The sequence below is a fragment of the Cebidichthys violaceus genome, unplaced genomic scaffold (genome assembly GCF_023349555.1).
Source record: "Cebidichthys violaceus isolate CVI_PGR_0920_01 unplaced genomic scaffold, fCebVio1.0.p SCAF_1, whole genome shotgun sequence".
Classification (NCBI taxonomy): domain Eukaryota; kingdom Metazoa; phylum Chordata; class Actinopteri; order Perciformes; family Stichaeidae; genus Cebidichthys; species Cebidichthys violaceus.
The window spans coordinates 15078593-15100576 of record NW_027176262.1 but is presented as its reverse complement, the minus strand read 5'-3'; the positions used below and the strand labels follow the sequence as shown (position 1 = coordinate 15100576).

Here is a 21984-nt window from a genome sequence, read left to right as displayed (position 1 = left end):
GGTTTATAGCATGTAATAACAGTAATTGGTTCCTCATGCGGAGATCCTCAGCAGAGTAACTTGGTCTCGTCCGGTCTGAAGGCCTGTGGAGCAATGTGAGCATGTCAGAGAAATGCTCTGTGTCACCCAGAGAATGTTGGGAGAAGTTTGGTTGTGTCCCAGAATAACTCTTGTCCACTGATGCTGTGGGTTAATCCCACAGCTGTGGACTTCCTCTGCTAATAACACAGATGCAAGTTCATATGGGATGAGTAATTCATGGTAAAGCAATAAGAAGGGATCTCCTGTTTTGTTCCTACTTTATGTTCAATGTAGTGATGATGCTGAACAATGGTTCTAATGGTTAGTGTCCTGTGCACCTTTGGCTGCTATGTACCTTTGGCACTGCGTAATTTAAAATAATTTCCTATTTCCTGTAATGTTTGAAATTGCTTTCATGTTCTCATGTATGCTGCTGAAACAGTGGGTTATAGGTTCATTCTGGTTTATTATAACTTGGATCTTATTTTCATAGTTTTCACCATCATTTGTATCAGTTGGTAATAATACAATATAGAACATAAAAACAATTACAGATGTACAGTTTGGGCAATAAATGAGTCAGTAAACTGCGATGGATGTTTACAAGAGATAATTTCAGTAATAGTTAGTGTGTTGAAAGACGTCTTAACACAAGCAGCCAGTAAAGACACATGGCAAAATAAAATAAAGCAAAATTGATAAAGTTTTTAATTCAATTAGGAGGTAACTAATTTACAATATGCAAACAAGACCTAAGAAAGCATTCAAGGACGATATTTTAAATAATTGATGCTATGAATGCATTTCATTTCATACTGAAAAAGTGTTTAGGCTTGATAGCCAGCCCGAATGATGAGGGCACTTTGTTTCTGTCAGAATGAGGATACAGAGTATGTGTCAGAAGACAAACTCTGCATGTGGACATTTGACCCGCACAGTTGTGTTGTCTGATTAGCTTAGCTCTTGTGGTTGAAAACAGATCACCTGATGACTCCGACTCAACATTCTCTGTCTCTCTCTCTCTCTCTCTCTCTCTCTCTGTCTCTCTCTCTCTGTTTCTGTCTCTGTCTGTGTGTCTCTGCAGAGCTGCAGAGGGAGGGCAGCATCGAGACCCTCAGTAACAGCTCGGGCTCCACCAGTGGCAGCATCCCACGCAACTTCGAGGGCTACCGCTCCCCCCTGCCCACCAACGAGAGCCAGCCGCTCAGCCTCTTCCCGACCAACTTCCCCTAGACTCCCACCTCTCCTCCAGGAAGAACCACCACCACCCGGCCCACCCGCCTGCCTCCCCCATATCTGTCCACACAGCATCGCACTGACACACAGCAAACCAAATCATGCCAAGGATTTGTTTTTCACTGAAGTGTGTTCTGTGTTGTTACATTCTCATGCAGCTGCTCACACATTAGTGTGATCCCAGCTACATACAGTATTAGTATTTTATTTATTTTATGAAGCTGCCAATGCTTCTGTAGTTTGTACAGATTTCCAATCATTCTAAAAATAAAATGTAATTAAGCTATTTAGTGTTCAAATTGCATTCATATCTGGGTGAAAACACTGAGAAAGATGTGTTGTAGTCTCTTGAAAGCTAATGTCCTGCTTGACAACTATTGTAAGTGTTGCTGAGCAGTTCACCAAATCTAAAGTTCAGATAAAATGTAGTTTCATCACAGAGTATTTTGATACAGTGGTCAGGGAGGAACTTCCTTTATTTTCAATATCAGATTTCTAATAACAGGCCAGTATCAGCCCAGGACATCCCTCTCTGCTTTTTAACCTTGTTGCTGTTTTAAATCAGAAGCCAGTTGACACAGACGTTGTAGGAGACCAGCCGCCCTCTTCTCTCTGCAGCTGATGTTTCCTCAGCCCGGGCCGCCGTCATTCTTTGTGTGTGTTTGAAGTTTTACGGTGTGCCTATTGTCTGAATGAGCCATGAGAGCGGGAGCGCCGACAAAGGAAACATGTTTATTCCAGTCAGTGACGTGTAGCAGCTCCTTTTCCCTCCGTGTGTGTGTTGCTGCTCTCATGGCCTCTCCCTAAATGTTTTTGATTAAATTTGTCCCTCTCATGCCTTTGATTATCATATAATTACATTTGACAAAAGATGCAGTAATGAGATGACACTATTACTACGTTGCTGAAGTCATTTAGATGTTTACCGTGTAATTGAGACATTTCTGACATCATTTAGATATATTTCCCAACTCGGCCGTTCCAAATAGTACATTTTCATTGAGTGGAGTAATAGAGGCCGTCATGCTGTATTTTGTTCATTAGCAAGTTTTGTCCAAAATCTTTTTCTCGCCTCTAGTTATAGATAAATAAATAAATAAATGCATTATACTTAAATGTACTAGCTTTGCCTGAAGCAAAGAAGATTGACTTTGATAATCAGAAATTCCTTTATTCAACACACCTTGCCTGTTAGTTTCTCTTAAGCAAAATGTTTGTCTTGGTGAAAACTGAAATGCACTATTTACAGAGACACATTAGAAAGAATTGTCAATGATAAAAATAACAATGTACAATCCTTCATGTCTGCGTGTAGTTGGACTGGCTGCATGCCATGATGGCCTGTTGTTGATCTTTCACTGAATGAGGGCATGCATCTACGTGTTTTAATTCAGAGCAAATGCTTGTTGTTGACAGTACAATTTAATTTGTGAAATACTTACTTGACTTTTCCCAGCAGTCATGGAAGAAAATAAAAACATAATAGAACACAAGGAAATGAAACTGCCTGTCTTTTTTCTCACTCTGATTGCTCCTAATTGTGCCATTCAGATTTCAACCACGGCGGTGACCATCAGCACAAAGTACCACTGGTAATTAGTACCATATTTTTTAACAGGCAGTAAAGTGCTGTTAAAGGGACTTTTTATGGTCGACTCTGGCTCTTTGTTCTGAGAAACGAGAGGCCATGTTTGTTTCTCTGCTAATCAGCACAAAACTTAAAATCCCAAAACTCAGATAAAAAAAAAGAAGAATTCATTTAAATTAACATTGAATTATTTATTGCACGCTTTATTTCATCTCATCGATGTGTTCATAAACTACTGGCCATAAAATAAAAGAGGTCCTTGCCCAGCTACAATGGAACATCTCCAAGCTTGAAGAGATGACCAAAAAACATTTGCAGACAAAAATGTAATCTTTTACATTATAAGTAAGACAACAGAATACATAAAAACTGAACCATTACAAAATGTGTTTATTGAAGATTTATTTATTAATAAAGTAGAAATGGGCTCAAGCTGTTTCTCTGTTACTTCATCCAGAGGAAAGCTCGGCATTATGCAACAAGCAAAAGAGAAAAACTGCAGCTTTTTTGGGAAACTTTTTATTTAATTCAAACACGTTTTAACAAACATTTTACAATGTTTTATCATCAGGGTAACTTTTGAAACTTTAAAGAAAATATGATGAATAACAATATGGTCATTGACAAGGATAATGCACTAAAATCCTGAAAACTGATACGCATGATGTCAGTTTAAAATTAATGTGTACATTTGGTCATTTGAAACAAGACATTGTAATGACACTGAATGGAGAGATTCTGGCCACATTAAGCTATATATTGATTTCAAGAAGAAATTCTAAAATAGTGAGCTTTGACATGTGTATTGTAGCAGTAATTCAGAAAGATGCGTCCTTTGCAAAACAGTAAATCCCTCCTCACTGATTCAAGTCGCTCTGGATAAGAAAATCAGCTCCCTGAAACGTAAATGTTGTATTCAACACTCTGCTTGGAGATGTGTGGTGGAACCCACTGATGTTGAGTCCCAACTTGTGAACTTTGAACAGAAAAGCAAAGTGAACACGTATCAATCATCTCAGGGCTAATCGAGTACAACTAAAACTGAGTGTGATATCACACTGATTCTCCTGTATTTAGCATGGGATCACTATAAAGCATTAGCTTGGTTAGCATGAGCATTTAACTGGAAACTGATTGGAACAAAGCATGCTAACACATATATAACACTGTGGCTAGCAGTTTAGCATACACAATGTTGAATGATAGTAGGCTCCGTTCACATTTACTTTGCTAAAAGACAACGGACTCCATGTTAACAGTTTCTAAATTATCATTAACTTAATATAATGTAACCAGATCAATCATTAGTTTCAAGTGTAGCCTAGTTGGAGCAGCTTTACCATCATCCGTCATTTCCCATTTCAAGACTTTATGAGATAAAGTGACTCTCCAGACCTCCTGCTAGCTCTTAAAAGCAACCAACAGAAATGTCTCCCTATGCCTCTGGACCTGAGGGAACAATCTTATCTGCTGTTTTTTTAAAGCCAACAGTTGATGTTGATGCATCGAATTGTGCTGCTCGCTAACTGTATCCAAACTGTGGCCTCCATTCACAACATGACCAATGTTCTGTCTGCTGAGACCAGCAGTGCAAATACATCCAAATGCAAATTAGCAGGAACATCGCTTGTAGCAGTTCTTTTTGTTTCTTTCAGCAAATTACATTTGGTTATGACAAGGTTATGACTGGGCTGTGTATAATAAATAAAAACAATTTTGAAAAACAAAACTTTGTTTCATATGTCCTATACTTCTTAATATGTGACTTTAGATTCGTTTGAAATGTTAACCATAAAAACCATGCGTGTGGCCAGTAATCACAAATCATGCAATTAAAAAATATTCTAAATATGATTTCATTTTTACAATTCAGAATAGGATGTAATTTACTTGAGGATTTATTGTATGTATTTTAGTGAATTTAGTGAAGACATTGCATTGTGAAGTCCAGCAGCTTCTGCAAAGAGGATTTAGAAATCGGGATGTAAAATCACTATTTTAATTCAAATTTAATCTAAATTTGATTTATATAGCCCAATATCAAACATTGTACAACATGCAACATCGGATATGGAAAAACTTTCCAAAGTGTCTTCAACAACCTTTTGATGTATGCTAAAATGTAGATTTAAATCTATTATATATTATATTCCTCTTATATGTGCAAATGGTGATTACAAATTAATTTTGGAGATATTTTTGTAAGTGAGCCGCCCAGAATTGTTTTATCATTGTCATTTTCAAAGTCAAAGTCATTTTGGTTGCCAAAATTACTAAAATAAAGAACAAGACAGACAAAAATGGCTTCTTTTGCAGCTCAACCATAACAGGCACTTTGAGTTGTTCTCTGCAACCAATTCACTGTGTGTGGGACATACCTGAGATGATTCCTGCATGTTTTACCTTCACCGCCTTCACATTAAATCCTTAAACATCTCAGTTGGCCCTGTGATGGAGAAAGTGCTTAGAAACACGGTGCTCCTGGACCTTGAACACATTTCATCAAACAAAATATTAAACTACATGTGGTGAATTGTAAACACATGCTGTCTACTCAAGTTCATTTTGAGTGGTATAAAAATATTACATTTTCTGAGAGAAATAAATGATTTAGAATAATTGTTATCTAATTCAGAGAGCAACATGATTTTGATGATTAGTTGATTATCTCATGTTAAAGGTGATCAGGTGCTGCAGAAAACGTATACATTGACACAAGGACCAAGGCCATTTTTAGATCCATGTCATGGATCCTAAACCTGAAATCAGACTACATATAGATCAACGTATAACTGTCGAGGAAGAGTTCAATCTTTGAACTGTCAATAAATTACAAACATGATTCATTTACAGACTTTACTCACATCAGGTTCATTTGATTATTTGCCTTTTTTCTCACCTCCTGTAGTCCCCTCCAGGAGGTCTGTAAACCACAGAGACAGCTTTGTTCCCACTAAAGCTCTCCATCAGTGTGTCAGGACCTGTACAGTGTAAAATGTCCAAGACAATGCCGGAGATGTGCTCGCTGATCTGAGCTCAGCCGGCTGCTGTCAGGTTGGAAGGAGATAAGATTTGAATCAGGAACATGAGCAGAATATTTTCTGGATCAGCTTCAGTTTCATCCGCCATATTTATCCTTAAAGATACACATGAATCAGTTTCCATTCTCTGTGCTGCTTTAGGTTTCTGTCATTTTACAAGGCAGTTAATAAAACACTTACCTGTACAGAGGAACAGAGGAAGCAGGGATCCACTTACCTAAACTCAGTTTCCTACATTTCAATTAGCACACATCCATTCATGTGTGAGAAGATACATGTCAGCTCAGTATTTTTAAAGGGACATTGCGATGAAGTCTGACTCCACTCATCTCTATATTCAACTCACTGACTGACCGCGACGGCGTTATATGACATGACGACACATTCGCAGATGTTTTATTCATGTCTTTTTAATTCTTGAAGCCGCAGAAATAATTACATTGTCATATAATCGTCAATGTTTTAGTCATTTTTAATCGCAACTTAATTTGAAACGTGTCACTTTTGAAAGCAGTTTCAGTTCTCAGCGTTTACAATTACAAATGTTGTGGAAAAATGGGAACAATAATCCAACACTAAAATATGACGTATGACATTGACACTGAGACGTTACCTTCGTTTTGTCTTTAGTCTTGATGAGAGGTTGTGTTTATTGTGTGTCTGTCATTATGCTTTCTGTCATGTAGCAGGATTTCTGATACTCCGTGTTGTGTGGCAGCAGAGGGGCTGAAAAGCCTCTCCCTCCGGCCTACAGGTAGCCTTCCTGCCCCTCTGCAGCGCTCCTAATATGATTCAATGTTCCCAGCGCTGCAGCTTCTAATTCAATTTCTCCACGCTGTCAACACTTCTGCAAACACACAGGAAATTATTTTGCTGCTTTAAAGAAAAAGTGCCTCAACGAAAATGGAAGAGCAAAAAAAATATGTGCGCTGGATGATATTTAAAAGCCGATGCTTTAAATATTATTTCATGCCTAGGAAATGAGTTGAGAGCTTCTCCTGAACAAAACACAAACATACAAGGTTTACAAGTGTAATCCCTTTATTTCATTTGATGGCGGGAACTAAACCGCATGTTCACACTTCAGGTTCAACTACACAGAAAGGAGAGATTTGTACCGCTCGGTTTGATCAAATACTTTTAATCTGTTTTCAAAATTAAAGTTTTTTTGCGAATCCGTATATAATAATATCCCTCAAATAAATGTATTTACTGAGAGGTGGTGGAATATAAAAATTCAACATTCTATTTTCTTAATCTAAACATGTAAAATCTTTTTTAAAAGAAAGTCGATTGTGCAGAGGCCTTTTTGTTTTAGCAGAAATATGTTTTATTCGTGTCCGTTTGTCATGTTTCGGGGACCCACGACATTTATAAAGGCCGGTTTCAGTCGTGACTGCGTGTTTGCGGAACAGGTATTTTTAACAAGATGACTCAATGAGATCGATTTGTTTTGATTTTATCAAAATGTGCGGCACCTACAGAAAAAAAACGAAAATACTCTAATGTCTCTATTGGTGCTTTCAGAGGTCCTCCTGTGGATACAGAGGAGCTCGCAGCACTTTGTGCTCAAAGGCACAACGGGAAGGTCACCTCCAACCAGCAACCAACAACCGACAACTAACAACAGATGTTTTTTTTCTGTTAATGCTGCAGGGAAGATTTGAGGGAGTAATGACAGTAGGTAATGTCTTTGTGATCGATTTGGAGGCACATTTCGGTTGAGTGTCATGCACGTATTCACCTGTGGCCGTGCAGATTTTGCTTCCATTCTGATTTACCCCGAGTCTCCTTAGTACCTATAACGCACAATTTCACTATAATTAAAAATCTAATGGTAAAATAATTAGAGGGTATTAAAAGCACTGCATTATAAAGAGTTGAAGAGTAAATCAAATCAAAGCTTTCTTTCTGGGACTAAACCTGATCAGTCTGAAGTCTGTGTGAGTGTCTATAGCATCACGGTGTTGGCTGCTGTAACGCCTGTGGATGTGACATCTCTGTCACTCCTCTCTGGCTCCCCTGGGTCACTATAGCGCCCCCACCTGGCGCCTACCTGTCAGTCACACACAGCCCCCACACAACAATGCAGCTGAGAGACTGTCAGAATATGAGGGTAAAATAAGCTCGGGGGCTGGAAGGTAGCTGGATGTGAGTGGTTGTAGTTCATGATTGAGTTTGTCATGAAGTCATGTCCAGTAAAAACATGTTTGTTTTATGGAAGAGCTGGGATGCATCAGGTAATATGCTCATCCCGAAAGGCTTAGTTTTCATTGTATTGTTCGAAATAACATGATAGTGTGTGTGTGTGTGTGTGTGTGTGTGTGTGTGTGTGTGTGTGTGTGTGTGTGTGTGTGTGTGTGTGCGCGTGTGTGTGTGTGTGTGTGTGTGTGTGTGTGTGTGTGTGTGTGTGTGTGTGTGTGTGTGTGTGTGGTTGAGGAAACACTGCTTTACAAGTGAGAAATGATATGTGTCATTTAGCAGAGTGAACTGTAGAGGAGCTGCAGGAGGAAGTGGAGGAGATGAAGGAGAGGAGGAAGAGAAGGAGGAGGGGTGCTGGTAGCTGTACGATGAGGATGAGAGAGGAGAAGGAGAAGAAGAAGAAGAAAAAAAGGAGGAGGAGGAGGAGGAGGAGGAGGAGGAGGAGGAGAGGGCCGCTGGTCGCCATGTGACAAGGGGAAATATGAGGGACTTTGACAGGTCTTAAACGGTCTGGCGCCAAGGCCTCAGTCTAGCCGCTAAATATAGCCGGAGAGATGATGCAGGAAGATGGGAGGAGAAGATGGAGAGATAAAAGGAAGAAAGGAACAATGTCGGAAGTCGGAAGAAAATAACAATACTCGATTATAGACGAATATGGCGCAAAACTGCTCCGTTATGTTGTAATTAGAGCGTCTTTGGCCTGGATCGTTGACACATGGGCCAAATCACCGGGACGGAAGACGCACATTTTCACATCTGTTGCACTGTGTTGTATTGAGCAGACGGATCAAGGACACAGAAAAGCTTGAGTCAACTTCCTACTGTGTGGAAAGCGTCATGCAAGCATTTAATTTACTTGAAATAGGCCCACAGCCCCGGATAACAGGGAGACCGACAGGTTGCATCACATATGTGCAACTGAAGCCTCTAAACCTGCTTTTCTTGACACATTTCTGGTTATAAGATAATACATATTTTGTCAGAATCATAAATTATCTAAACGTGTGAGAAAATTTGGGACCAAAGCTTAAGAATATGCTCCTGTTATTAGATGTTCCTCCACATTCTGCGCATCTTGTACCATTCACGATGATTGTTTCACATCCCCATCTGACACGCAGGACACACACACACACACACACATTTCCAAAGAACAAGTCTGAGGAACAAATTCACTGTCTGCTTTCATTAATCCCCAACACAGAGAATGTGCTAATCTATCGGCACAGTGCCCCTTCTATGTAGATCTAGCAGCAGCTTGGAGCAGTCCTCCCTTGACTTAATGACTTTTAAATCGCGCGTAATGGAGATTTCTGTACCGTTGACGGAACAGAACAAATAAATGGTGACTAATTTGCGAAAGCATTGTTGATACAATTATCCAGTTGAGTATTCCGGCAGAAAACCCGTTATCCACCCCCATATGTTGCTAATCTTTTTTTTTCTTTTCCAAGTAGGCCTAAAGCTCAGTGCATGCAGCTTCCAAACAATGACAAACTGCCGCCGCTCCCACGGCACTCCTACGTCTCTTCTGTCATTTCATAAATCTGAAGGTGCGGCATTCCAAACAAGTCAGCTGTCCGGCCAAATTATAGCAGATACACACCACAAAATAACTCTGGAGAAAACGGCGAGGTGTGTGCCAGACATGCTTGATGATTTTACATTTTCCTCATGTGAAGTTGATGCTTTATGGCATTTATTTCCAACTGTTAGAATAGACATATTTTTCACATTGCCAGTGGACACTGACTCCGCTGTGTGGAACAGTTGGTGCTCCGGGGGCTTGTGTCTGATCTGATGGGCTTGTAGAAACTGTTTGGGCTTCAGATGTTTAGCATTCTGGTATAGAGCTGCTGATGTCAGGCCTGCAGACCCTTTATGCGGGCCGTATCAATCGGATGGAAACCGAGCAACAAGTGTGTAACATAGCGGAGATGCGCAAACACTGCATGCTGCTAAATCACATAACACGATGTATCTGACGCACACGTGCAGGCCGCTGAAACTTCCTGGAGTTGCATTTTTGTCCCGCATTAACAGTTTTGTTTAGCACATTTAATCTTCATGTGATTGTTTTACAGCCCCGTGGCAAAAGATGCGGATGAATAATATGTATTAATAATACATGTAATATTCACAGCATATCTAAGCGTCGTGTCAGCGGAAGCCGCCGAGACGATAAGTTCTAAGGGTTAATAGGAAATCCGTAGTTGTCTGTGGCAGTCTCTTTCAGAGGGGTTGTCACTTTTTGTTTCAGTTTTGGTCGAAGTGACGCCTGTGTCCCGCAACACGGAGAGAGCAGCTGTTTATCCAAAAATATATTTTTTTTAAATTCACATCTGACACCGAGCCATGACCGAGCCAGAAAAGTGGAGCGGAGCCGCAGATGAGGCTGCTGAGGGGGGGCCAGAGGGGCTCGCGCATGCACGACTTCAGGGTAAATATAAAGAGACAAGAGATTGTTCTTATTGTGGCGCATCAGCCGACTGGCGCCGAGCGGCTCTTTAACAAACTGAGTCCAAGTTAATCAAGAGCTGCGGCGCTGGATTTCCTCTAAAGGAGCTCAGCAGAGCGGAGTGCAGGGAGGCGGGTGGGGGGCCCCGTGGCTCCCGGAGTCCCGCACTGTCCTTGGTTTGACAAAATACAACCTGTCGGAGATTACACGCTGCCACGGCCTGCCCTCAGCTCTGAGACTGAGCACTAAATCATCTCATTGCTGGCGATTGTTTCGATACAAAAATAAAATCCCCACGACGTCCAACAACAATGTAACATTAGTGATAATAACTGACACTGACAATAATAAAATATAACCTTATTAAATTAAAAATCTAACAATGCCAGAGTCTCCAAATAGTGTAACTTTATTTGCGTCTACACAAGGAAGAGTTTGTATCGAAGTGAGCACTCACCGCTTTTCCTTCTCTCTGATATTTTTCTCAAAATTCACTCATCATCATCATTCATCTGGTTTCCTCCTTTCCTCCGCCCAGCATCTGGGTTTGTCTTTTCCAGCCTCGTCTCTTTTATTGCGCCGCCGCCGCTGCGACCGTCGCTGCCTTCCAGTCAGCTCGATCAGGACAAACGCACAGATAAATGGCTCTCGCCCGGGGAAGCCGGGCTGTATGAGGCTGAAGTCAGTGTACACACAGCTAACACGGATAGCCTGGGCTAGTGTGAGGCAAATCCAGCCTATAAGCGTCAAAACAGCCGATAACACGGAATAAGTACAAGGCGGTTATTATAGAGAGCGACCGAGAGAGCAGCAGCTCTTTGGAATAAATCTCTCCGGAATGCAGAGCATGAGCTGCGAGTCGTGGATTGAGAGTAGTGAGTTGTTCTAAAAGACAGTGGTAAACGTGGACAACTGGAGCTGTTCCTCTGTATTGAGGTGAGTATTAAAACAGTGACTCTGTGGATGGGCTGTTTTCTCCGGAGGCGACGTTGTAAAAACGCAAGCCGAGAGAGACGATGCCTCCACCGGCCAAGAACTGAGGGCTGACCCGGTGTTTGGCTTGGAAATGGGGGTGGGATTTACCGATCTTTCCTGTCATTGGTTAATATTTTATTCTGTTGACATGTTTTCTTACTGCTAATGCTTCCGACACCTTCTTACCCCCTCCCTCTCCCTAGAATCTGACCGGAGCTGTCAGAACCACGCCTATAGGGGCCCACAATTGGTCCAGAAAGCGTAAAATCAGCAATCAAAGGGGCTTGGTTCATTAGTGTTGGGGATGGAGGCAGGAAAGACATGTGAGATAGTCACAGATCTGCAGTGAACGGGGCCACATCTCTCCAGTCAGTGTGGGATGACTGAAGCAGAGGAACAGCTTATTTCTCTGAGAGGCACACAGCGCAGCCGGGCTCTGCCTTCACACACCGCTCCTACTGAGGGACTCGGCGGAGGAGCAGAAGGAAACAAGCACATCAACAGCAACTCTGGGCTATTTTCTTCAGCCTGATAACGCGCTGTGTGTTTGACAAAGCGCCGTGCTCGTCAGCACCGCTCCACAGAAATTAACTGCTCGCGAAGCGCGGACCTACTCTGGCTCTGGGTTGGGGGGAATTACCACTAAAATATCCATTATTTCACATCGGTTTTTGTGGATGCACCGATGAGAGATCCAGTTTTCACAGGGACTGCAATGGCTTATCACCCTTTCCACGCACACCGGCCGACCGACTTCCCCATGTCCGCCTTTCTAGCGGCCGCGCAGCCTTCCTTCTTCCCGGCTCTCAGCCTGCCTCCCGGGGCGCTCACCAAGCCCATTTCGGACCACGGCCTGGCCGGGGCGGCGGAGGCTGGGCTCCACCCGGCCCTAAGCCACCATCAGGCGGCTCACCTCCGCAGCATGAAGAGCCTGGAGCCCGAGGAGGAAGTGGACGACGACCCCAAAGTTACATTGGAAGCCAAGGATCTTTGGGACCAATTTCATAAACTCGGGACGGAGATGGTTATCACCAAGTCCGGAAGGTAATAATTCACTAATGGATATACCGAGACTACATTATTTCCTATTTTTTTTAAATAGGCAGTTTATCTTTATTAATGTAGAGAATGAGCCAAGCTGAAAAGTTCAGAGCAGTTAAAAGCCATTTATTCGTTTATACGTTGTTAAATGGTGCATGTGTCAGTTCATTAAATTCGGTTTTTAATTCCCCACCAATTATTAACCTGTTCAACAATTAATTCAAATATGATAAAAAGCAATAGAGGATACTGCAAGAACATGTCATGTTTACATCGCATTACACACTAAATATATTGTTGTGAATGGAGTTCCAGCTACATAACTGTGTTTATATTTAGGATTTAAATTGGCTTAATTTTCTTTAAATTAGTGAATTATTAAAAACGTAAATTAATTTGAAATATTTACAATATATTTCAAGACTGATCAAAGGACATATTTGGGGGTAATGTGTCATGGGATTTAGTCAGTTTTTATCTCCCAAACTGCATTGTGTTGAGGCAGCAGCGCTTCTGGATTTTATAAACAGGCTGTCACTTCAAAAAGCAGGGACGTGAAGTGGTGTGGTCACAAATATACTGCTCAGATTTGTAGTGTGGGCTTTGGACAACACACACATGCATACACACACACACACACACACACACACACACACACAGACGGACAGACAGACAGAGACCCCCCCCCCCCACACACACACACACACACACACACACACACACACACGCACACCGACAAACGCACTATGGTTTTGCTGGAGAATAATAAATACAATATTCCCTCTTGTCGGAGCGGCGTGTTGACTCCCTGTGTGTTTTTACTCTGCAGGAGGATGTTCCCTCCGTTCAAAGTGCGAATAAACGGACTCGATAAAAAGGCCAAATACATCCTGCTGATGGACATCGTGGCGGCGGACGACTGCCGCTACAAGTTCCACAACTCCCGCTGGATGGTGGCGGGCAAGGCCGACCCGGAGATGCCCAAGCGGATGTATATCCACCCGGACAGCCCGGCCACCGGCGAGCAGTGGATGGCGAAGCCTGTTGCTTTCCATAAACTCAAGCTGACCAACAATATTTCAGACAAACACGGATTTGTAAGTACTGAACAGAGACATTTTGTATGTGCGTATGGTGCATGAGGTGTTCGCTGTTTGAACAGAAAGGGTGTTTTTAGGTGTTTTTAAAATCAGATGAAATTTGTATGAAGCATATGGGGAAAGTGGGTCGTTGCAGCAGCGCAATAATAACAAGACACAGCCAGGGGGAAAAGGGAAATAAATAAAAACAGAGCACATAGCATGTGCTGAATGCAAATGAAAACTACTGCAGGGAAATTAATAAAAGTGCGCGAAGCTTTTCTACTAACTATAGAATCAGAACGTTACACAAATAATGTCAGAGAATGAACTGCGTTTAAAGATGAGTCAGCCCACATTTATGTTGTTGGACGCCTTTACGTCCAAAGCTGTTGACACTTTGTCACCACTTGACTTCCCACTGCCGCTGACATACACAGAGCTTATGTTTCGTTGCAGCTCTCCAGATTCGGGATAGTATCAGCCTGCATTTTCTCCCCTGCACCCATGTAGCCATGGGCCCGTCTCTCTGCAGCTGCTCGTGGCCTAAACCACGGCTGCATTGTCCCCCTGGCCCTTTATGTTTTTCATTTTAATCGGGCTTGTATTTGTAATAAAAAATAAAAACACCAGTACATTTGAGCTGAGTGTTTGCCAGGCTGGGGTCACAGATAAATGACGTGAAATGAGCGTGAATGACCGAGCCGACTGACGTGTCTGATATCAGTAGTATAGTATAGTATAGTATAGTATAGTAGGCTATAGTATAGTGTAGTGCCCTATACTATTAGGTTGTTGTTGTGTGTTTTATCCGAAATATGACCCCATACATTTACCACGTATTACACGTCATTTCACCGGTTTAAAAATATACACCAACCCCAAAATAAATAAAATAAGGAGCGACAGGAGCAAATGACAAATGTCTGAGAAACTCCTGACTGGCAGAGTGCAGCTTCCGACTGGAAACAAATTCAGCATTTACATGTCAGTCTAAATCATTAGCAATCGCTTGAAGGCAGGAGTTCTAATCACGTTTATTGGTCTTATTTGCACGTGCAGCCTATATGCGGATTATAAGCGATCTTTAAGGTGTAAGGTTTGTATGGTATCTCAATATGCTTATTTTTATCCGGAATTAACACGGTATTGCATTTGATTGCTGCTTTGTGTTTTTTTATGAGTGATTTTAAAAAATAAATTTTACCTTAAAATGCATATTTATTCTCTGGTGCCCTGTATGTAAAAAAAAAAAAAAAAAAAAGAACCGCAACCCGCCTCGAGCTCTCCGAACTCTCGGCTGGTAAAGTGGCTGTACTGTTTGTGGCCAATCTGAAACCATAGAGAGACAAAGGTGGAGCTTTTGTTCCGATAAACTGGATCAAATCACTTTTTTGTGTCGTAATTCTGAACCCTCATGACAACATGTGTGGCCTGCTCAGGATTTTCCCTTGGCCCCGCACTAATTACAGACAAGTCTGCTCCCTCAGTAATTATAACGGCATCGGTAACAATGCGCTGGATGATCCGCGATATTCTGTGTGGAGTTTGAATGGAGAGGAAAACATCGAGGAGGCATACAATGCACCCATATTCACGTCAAAGCTGTGTCTTTTCGTGTGTGTTGGTCCAGACCATCCTGAACTCCATGCACAAGTACCAGCCCCGGTTCCACATAGTGCGGGCCAACGACATCCTGAAGCTCCCCTACAGCACCTTCAGGACCTACGTCTTCCCGGAGACCGAGTTCGTAGCGGTGACGGCCTACCAGAACGACAAGGTGAGTCACTGTTCACACTCAACCGACTGCCTCTAATATGGCTGCTATACTTTGCATAATAAATGTCCTACATGCGTCCCCTCCCCCCACCGCCAACCCCCGAAGACTTAATCTGATTTTGTAGGTCGCCTAATTTCCCTGCAGAGGACTCCCATGGCCCACTTGATTTATTTATTTATTTGTTTGTTTTGCCTGGACTCGTGGGTGTAGCTATGTCTGACAATGTATTGTACCTGCTATTACGGCTATACATTGGCCATTACCCTGAGCTGAAGTATATAAATTAGGCGATTCAATGTGGAGAGTGTATTGTGTGTACTTGTAATGAGCAGCAAACATGGCAGACATGCGCTCTTTCTTTATTTGAATTTTTGCCTTTTCAAAAAATGACACTAGCACCTTTCACTTTTGGGGATTTAATACAGTCTACTGTTAGAGCATGTAAAAACCCAGCAAATTTGAATTGAGTTTTGAATATGTGTAGCCCAGATTTGAGGGTATTATTAGCCCCTTGTTATCCTCCTCCATGAAGCTAATTGGAGGTGGTGTCGGGGGGGGGGGGGGGGGGGGCTCTTGTAAAAGTTTATGGGGCAAAGAGTCATCATCGATTAGAGGGCAGTTAAAAGGCTGGTCACCCCGCAGTCATAGTGGACAAGACACTCTCTCTGCTCAAATTGCAAACGCCTAAAGCGTCTTGTTCAAGGGCCACAGGGCCTCCAGGAGCGAAGACGCTCCCGCAAGAGCCGTACAGGCACCTTTTCCGGCTCCGCGCCCCTATTTGAAGCCACACCGGCCGCTTCCACATCAGGACATATCGTAGAGAAGCAGTGATCCAAACCGCATTATTAATTATTGATATGTCATCTGTTCAAGTATTGTTCCGTCTGCCTCTTTTTCTGGGGGAACGGAGGCTTGTGTGGCCCCATAGAGGAATATTTCGTGGCAGAATTTCTCTCCAGGGGCCTATGAGAATAACACCCCATCATTACGCTTTTATTAATAATGCAAATCCGAGGCCTGCCGTGGCTACTGTCCAACACGCTGCTTTCTGTGTGTTTATCCAAACACGTTGCTGTCCCAATATGGTACAGGACTGTTGTAATTCTGGTTCCATTCCTCCAACATCTATTCTCACTCTGTATTTTTTACAGATAACGCAGCTGAAGATTGACAACAACCCGTTTGCCAAAGGATTCAGAGACACGGGGAACGGGAGGAGAGAGAAAAGGTAACTGCCGCCCAACACCTGCGTGCAGGCCTCTGTGTGTGTGTGTGTGTGTGTGTGTGTGTGTGTGTGTGTGTGTGTGTGTGTGTGTGTGTGTGTGTGTGTGTGTATGTGTGTGACCAAGGTCATGGTGGAACAGCGGTAGGATAACCCAAACCACCACTCATTGTATTATTATTATCGTTGTTAATTGACAGGAAACAGCTAACCATGCCGTCGCTGCGGATGTATGAGGACCAGTGCAAGGCGGACCGGGATGGCGCGGACTCGGACGACTCATCCAGTGAGCCTCCAACCGGCAGGGACGCTGTCCACTCCCCGCTGGGAGCCGATACCAGCCCGCTAAGGTTCAGCAGGTCCAGTCGAGGTGAGACACGTTGTTGTTGTTTTCTTCGGGCCCGTACATAAGCCGGTATTTCACCGACGGTTAAAGCCATGCTATGCACAGCTATGATGTGTTTTTGTAATCACCTAAAACGACTAAGAGTTCAAATTCAGTAGCCTAATTAACATTTTGTTAAAATGGCTAAAATATGTCTGTGACCTGGTGGAGGAAATTAATCTGTAATGTGACGAAAATAAATAATGGGGGTGCAGAAAAATACGTTTTTTTATTTTCTGTGCGGGAATGTGTTATTGCGCGAATTTAGACACATTCAAGCCAACAATGGGATACTTAAAAAAAAATATTTGTAACCTGTTTGAATATTTAAAAACTCTCACCACTAGTGGACACCTGTCATTCAGTACAGGCACCCGCTTCATTCCAATAAACAGAACTACTTTTATTTACAATAATTGCATGGCAGCTAAATACACCTGAGAAGAGTGAATGTTAACAGTAAAATAAATGTAAACTTTGACAAAAATCTGCTAAATCACATTTAGATTGAAATGTTGTAATTGAGATCATACATTGTGTGAAACTGCTATCGGGGTCAACTACATTTGACTTCCATTTATTGTAAAAGTAAATGCTGTCTGGTTGTGGTTTTTATTTGGTCCCTATTGTTTTTTTTCCCTTAATGTATCCAAATAATTTATATGACAATACTGGCTAAAGTATTTGTTAATGGGCCATGCTTTTAATTAATATTTCTTGATGTGTGCATACTCAAAAGCTTTACTCAATTAATACAAAAGCTATTTTACATTGCTCTGAAAAACTAAATTGACATTTGGTCTGATATGTGCAGGCTGGCTTATATTGCCATTCTAGTGTGGCAACATGTATATAACTAGAATGACAACACAAGCTGGGTTATTGGAATCTATTTGTGATGGATGGTTAGACACTATGCTTACACCTCTCTTTTTTCCCAATGTGATTCCTGTATTTTAGATGAGAAAACGTGCACTGACAGCGAGCAGGAGCTGGAGCATCACGACGAGCGCTGCACTGGCTCCAACAGCCCAGGACCTGAACCCGTGTCCCCCTACAGCTCCAGGTGTGAGGAGCGCATGAGGGACAGGCCTATAACAGAAAAGAAGGATGACTCCTTATTCAGTACAAGGAACCTTGAGAAGGACAAAGCGGAGAGCAGGCACAGGAAGGACACCACGGACGTGTTGACAAAGGACTTGGAGGCCGGAGGCATTAGTGCCACTAAGGAGACCTTCTCCCCTCTCATGGTTCAGACCGAGAGCCCCTCGCACTTCAGCCCAGGCCACTTACAAAGTCTGGCTCTGTCTGGCCTGCACAGTCAGCAGTTCTTTAACCCTCTGGGCGCTGGATCACCACTGTTGTTTCACCCCGGGCAGTTTGCCATGGCCCCTGGAGCCTTTTCTGCTATGGGCATGGGGCATCTATTGGCCTCTGTATCTGCAAGTGGTTTGGAAAATGGCAGCCTCTCCACTCAGGGCACGGGAGGAAGCCCCAACCCCTTCCCCTTCCATCTGTCTCAGCACATGCTCGCCTCTCAGGTAAGGAAGGTCCTCCATTCAGAACATTATTTAGTTTGTCTGTACACCTGTAGGACTGAACTGATGTCAGCACGACAGGAAAGTTGGAGCTTTGGGTTGAGAGTGTAGACGGTGCAAAGTCTTATATTTAGTACTGAAAATATGCATGATCAGAGATGCAAAATGTCATGTATTTGCTGCATGCAAAAAAGTGGGACCTTTTGAAAGTATTAGCACTAACACACATTTAATGATAAAAACAGTAATCAAACTATTTCCTTGAACATGTTCAGCTTCTGTGGAGTAAACTATTTGTAAAAATATTTTTACATCCAATATAAACATTTGTTGCTTTTACTTTCATAATTTACAAAATCTGTTTTAAAAAATCTGAAAAAATTGACCAGTTCAGTTGCTGTTTGTGTGTTGGAAAAAACATGTCAGTGCTTTGATTATTTGACAGCTTGACTGGAAATAATGATGTGCAACTGTAACTCATAGTCTTTCCTCTTGCATATTCCAGGGCATCCCCATGCCTCCGTTTGGTGGTCTGTTCCCATATCCCTACACCTACATGGCAGCGGCTGCTGCTGCGGCCTCAGCCCTCCCAGCCACCAGCACCTCTAACCCCCTCTCCAGGAACCCCTTCCTGAACGCGTCACGTCCCCGGCTCCGCTTCAACCCCTACCAGCTCCCAGTGTCGCTGCCTCAGAGCCTGCTCACCACTGGCCTGCAGGGCAGCCTGAATCCAGGCTCCGAATCCTCCAAACCGGGCAGCAGGGACACCAGCCCAGCACCGGAGCACCACAGCAACCATAAGACAGGAGGGTCAAGTGGGAGGGTTGCATCTCCCAAAACCTCTATGAAGGACTCAGTGAATGAGCTGCAAAGCATTCAGAGGCTGGTCAGCGGCCTGGAGAGCCAACGGGAGCCCTCCCCGAGTGCAGACTCTCCCAAGTGATGAAAACTCTCTGTTTGGGATGAAGACTTGGCTTGAATACCAGAGGACTATAAGTGCATTTGTCCTGTACAGCACATTAGAGAGACTGGGATGAGGTTTGACTGAAGGCCGATAACTGGTATTTTTTGGAACAAAGCAGCAGATAGACAAAAATGTTGCCCATATAATTCAATTTAATCTTTTTAAATCCACAAGTATTAAGGGTCTCCTCTGGAGCTTACCTATTAGAGAGGGTGAAAAGCCTGTCAGACAACATTTTGACTATCATCAGACACACACTTTCCCCTGAATCCCAGTATTTTTGGGTTAGCGGCTCTTGAAGGCAGGCTCACCCATATAGAAACTCTGGGGCACATTCCTGCATTAAAAATACTATTATACAAAACAATGAAATATATAAACAACACATTTTAGACAATTAAATACTAAAATAATGATAAAACTAAAATGAGCGTCAAGGACGTAACAATTCCACTACAAAAATGTAGGCAATGAGACGTTATCATATCCATTATATCAGAGGGTCAGGATCGGCCCCATCTATCGGTCTAACCTGCCTGAGAGCCTGCAGCTCCGCAGACTGAGCGGCGCACAGCGGAGAGCGACGTGTTGAGTTTGGTTAACTTGAAGCAATTGAGCGTCCGGACCTGGTTTCGACAGGCAGGTCTCAAGCTGCATCCAAAAACTTTTTTTCCAGGCCTGATTATTTCATGGAAGGCGAACGCTCTGCGAGAGGAAGAAAGAACCGCTTATCATTTCATGCCAGAAAAAAAATTCTGAACTATTTATGTAATTAAAGATAAAACAAATTCTGTAAATAAAGCTAAGATCCAAGAATATGCAATTGGTATTAATTTATTCAAGGCTGTATATTAGCGTGTATATATTTCGAATTTAACTTGTTACTTTTTTCTTCTCCTCCTCCTCCTCTCCCCCATTTTACATGAACGTATACTGTACATGAAAGCTATTTAGCGCTTGTTGGTTTGAAAAACTGTTTATGAAGCATCGCTGATTTTAGGTGACGTGTGTGCCATGTTTTAGTCTGCATCCACCGACAAAGACAGAGGAAAGAGCTCCACATGGATTCAAAAACACCTCAGGTTATTTCACTCCAGCCAGGAGACATTCAAAGCAATTCCTCCTACGGGCGCATCATTCATATCTATTCAAAAATATATTTAAAGAGGAAAGTATCTTGTTTATGCTGGTTGTCCGGGTTTTTTTTTTTTTTTTTTGATTGTCTCACAATTTCAATAAAAAATCGTTGTGCTGAAAGCTTGGAGGCGTATCCTTATTATTATTATTATTATTATTATTATTATTATTATTATTATTATTATTATTGTTTATTGTTAATTATATTAATATAATAACTTTTTATTATTGGTATCCTCTAATTAGAGCAGAACAGCTGTACATTTTAAAAAGCGTTTTTTAAAATAAGTCCATTGACACACACACAGTGCACACACATAAGCGCACGTGGGACAGGAGCGCCCCCTGTCGATCATATGTTTTACATAAAAAAGTGCATGTGTGTATTTTAATTTCATAAGAACATGTTATTGGGTTTAATCCATGTCATTAAAATACATTTGAATCAGATGATGAAATTAATTGATTACTTTTTGGGTGATATTTGTTGCTATATCCATTTTGCATAAAATCTACAGCTGTGAGTGTTAAATTAAATCTTACTGTACCGGCTTTAATTGACCAATAGAGTTAAAGAGACAACTTTTCTTCTTGATACTATTTGTTACTGGTATTTTATTAGTTGCTTAGCAGTATACAGTAGGGCAATAGGCCTATGTCTGTCATTTTGTATTTATTATATGTCTGTCTCCTGCATGCACTGCCGTTCAAGTATATTTAGAGCAGGTCTTCAGTCACCGTCAATCAGCATTTCCTTTAGTATTGTGTGGCCGTCTGTATTTTTAGAAAGAGTCGAGTAATGTAAGTATTTATAGGAAGAGCTTTCTCTGCTGCGTTCACACACATCCTCTGAAGCCTGAGAGCAACTTTAACCTTTCCCTCACTGAGCTGGAAGCTTATCAGGAAATATGGAGTTTTGGCCTGTACATTTTGGAAATACGTGTAATATTGTGGGGTTTTAATGGGCTACATATGCAATGGTTTCACGTGTTTTTTTTAATCTATTATCACTACTACTACTAAGACCGTGTGGTTTTTGTCATTTTTGTGTGTGTTGTTCCTTTTCAATCGTGGCGTTCAAAGCATTGGTCGTCAGTGTTTGGTACCAAAGTCAAATTGTGTGTGTGTGTGTGTGTGTGTGTGTGTGTGTGTGTGTGTGTGTGTGTGTGTGTGTGTGTGTGTGTGTGTGTGTAGCGAGAGAGAGAGAAAGCTGTGTGATGCAGCAGTACTGTGCGTGTGACTGCGTATATGTGTGTCTCGGTTTAAAGGGTTAAGCAGGGGGAGTTTAGGGCAGCAGACAGCCTTTTGTCCGGGACC

General features: G+C 42.2%; 2 protein-coding genes and 1 long non-coding RNA gene across 5 annotated transcripts in view; 2 read left to right on the top strand and 1 right to left on the bottom strand.

Annotated features, from left to right (window-relative positions):
• Positions 1-2745, top strand: part of bcas3 (BCAS3 microtubule associated cell migration factor) — a 333801-nt gene extending 331056 nt beyond the window's left edge. For both annotated transcript variants that reach the window (XM_068712400.1, XM_068712390.1), the window contains one exon: positions 1106-2745. In XM_068712400.1, coding sequence (XP_068568501.1) covers positions 1106-1254 — 149 coding nt within the window. In that variant the 3' untranslated portion in view covers positions 1255-2745. The remainder of the gene's footprint in view (positions 1-1105) is intronic.
• Positions 2746-3356: 611 nt separating this feature from the next.
• On the bottom strand, positions 3357-11448 carry LOC137873893 (uncharacterized). Of its 2 annotated transcripts, none has more exons than XR_011103259.1 (4): positions 11004-11448; positions 5745-5892; positions 5224-5291; positions 3357-3821 (listed from the first exon to the last, which is right to left on the bottom strand). It is a non-coding gene; the product is annotated as an uncharacterized lncRNA (long non-coding RNA). The 2 variants fall into 2 exon arrangements; XR_011103258.1 differs by having other exon boundaries at positions 5745-5889; positions 11004-11447.
• Positions 11449-11455: 7 nt separating this feature from the next.
• tbx2b (T-box transcription factor 2b) lies at positions 11456-20792 on the top strand. The gene is made up of 7 exons (XM_068712364.1): positions 11456-12565; positions 13392-13659; positions 15275-15421; positions 16573-16649; positions 16844-17013; positions 17989-18569; positions 19072-20792. The coding sequence occupies exons 1-7, from the start codon at positions 12207-12209 to the stop codon at positions 19507-19509; spliced, it is 2040 nt and encodes a 679-aa protein (XP_068568465.1). The 5' UTR covers positions 11456-12206; the 3' UTR covers positions 19510-20792.
• Positions 20793-21984: the final 1192 nt, after the last annotated feature.

Coding starts and splice junctions, on each gene's coding strand:
- tbx2b (XM_068712364.1), top strand. CDS start 12,207: ATGAGAGATCCAGTTTTCACAGGGACTGCAATGGCTTATCACCCTTTC. Junction 12,566..13,391: donor GTTATCACCAAGTCCGGAAG/GTAATAATTCAC, acceptor TTTACTCTGCAG/GAGGATGTTCCCTCCGTTCA. Junction 15,422..16,572: donor CGGCCTACCAGAACGACAAG/GTGAGTCACTGT, acceptor TATTTTTTACAG/ATAACGCAGCTGAAGATTGA.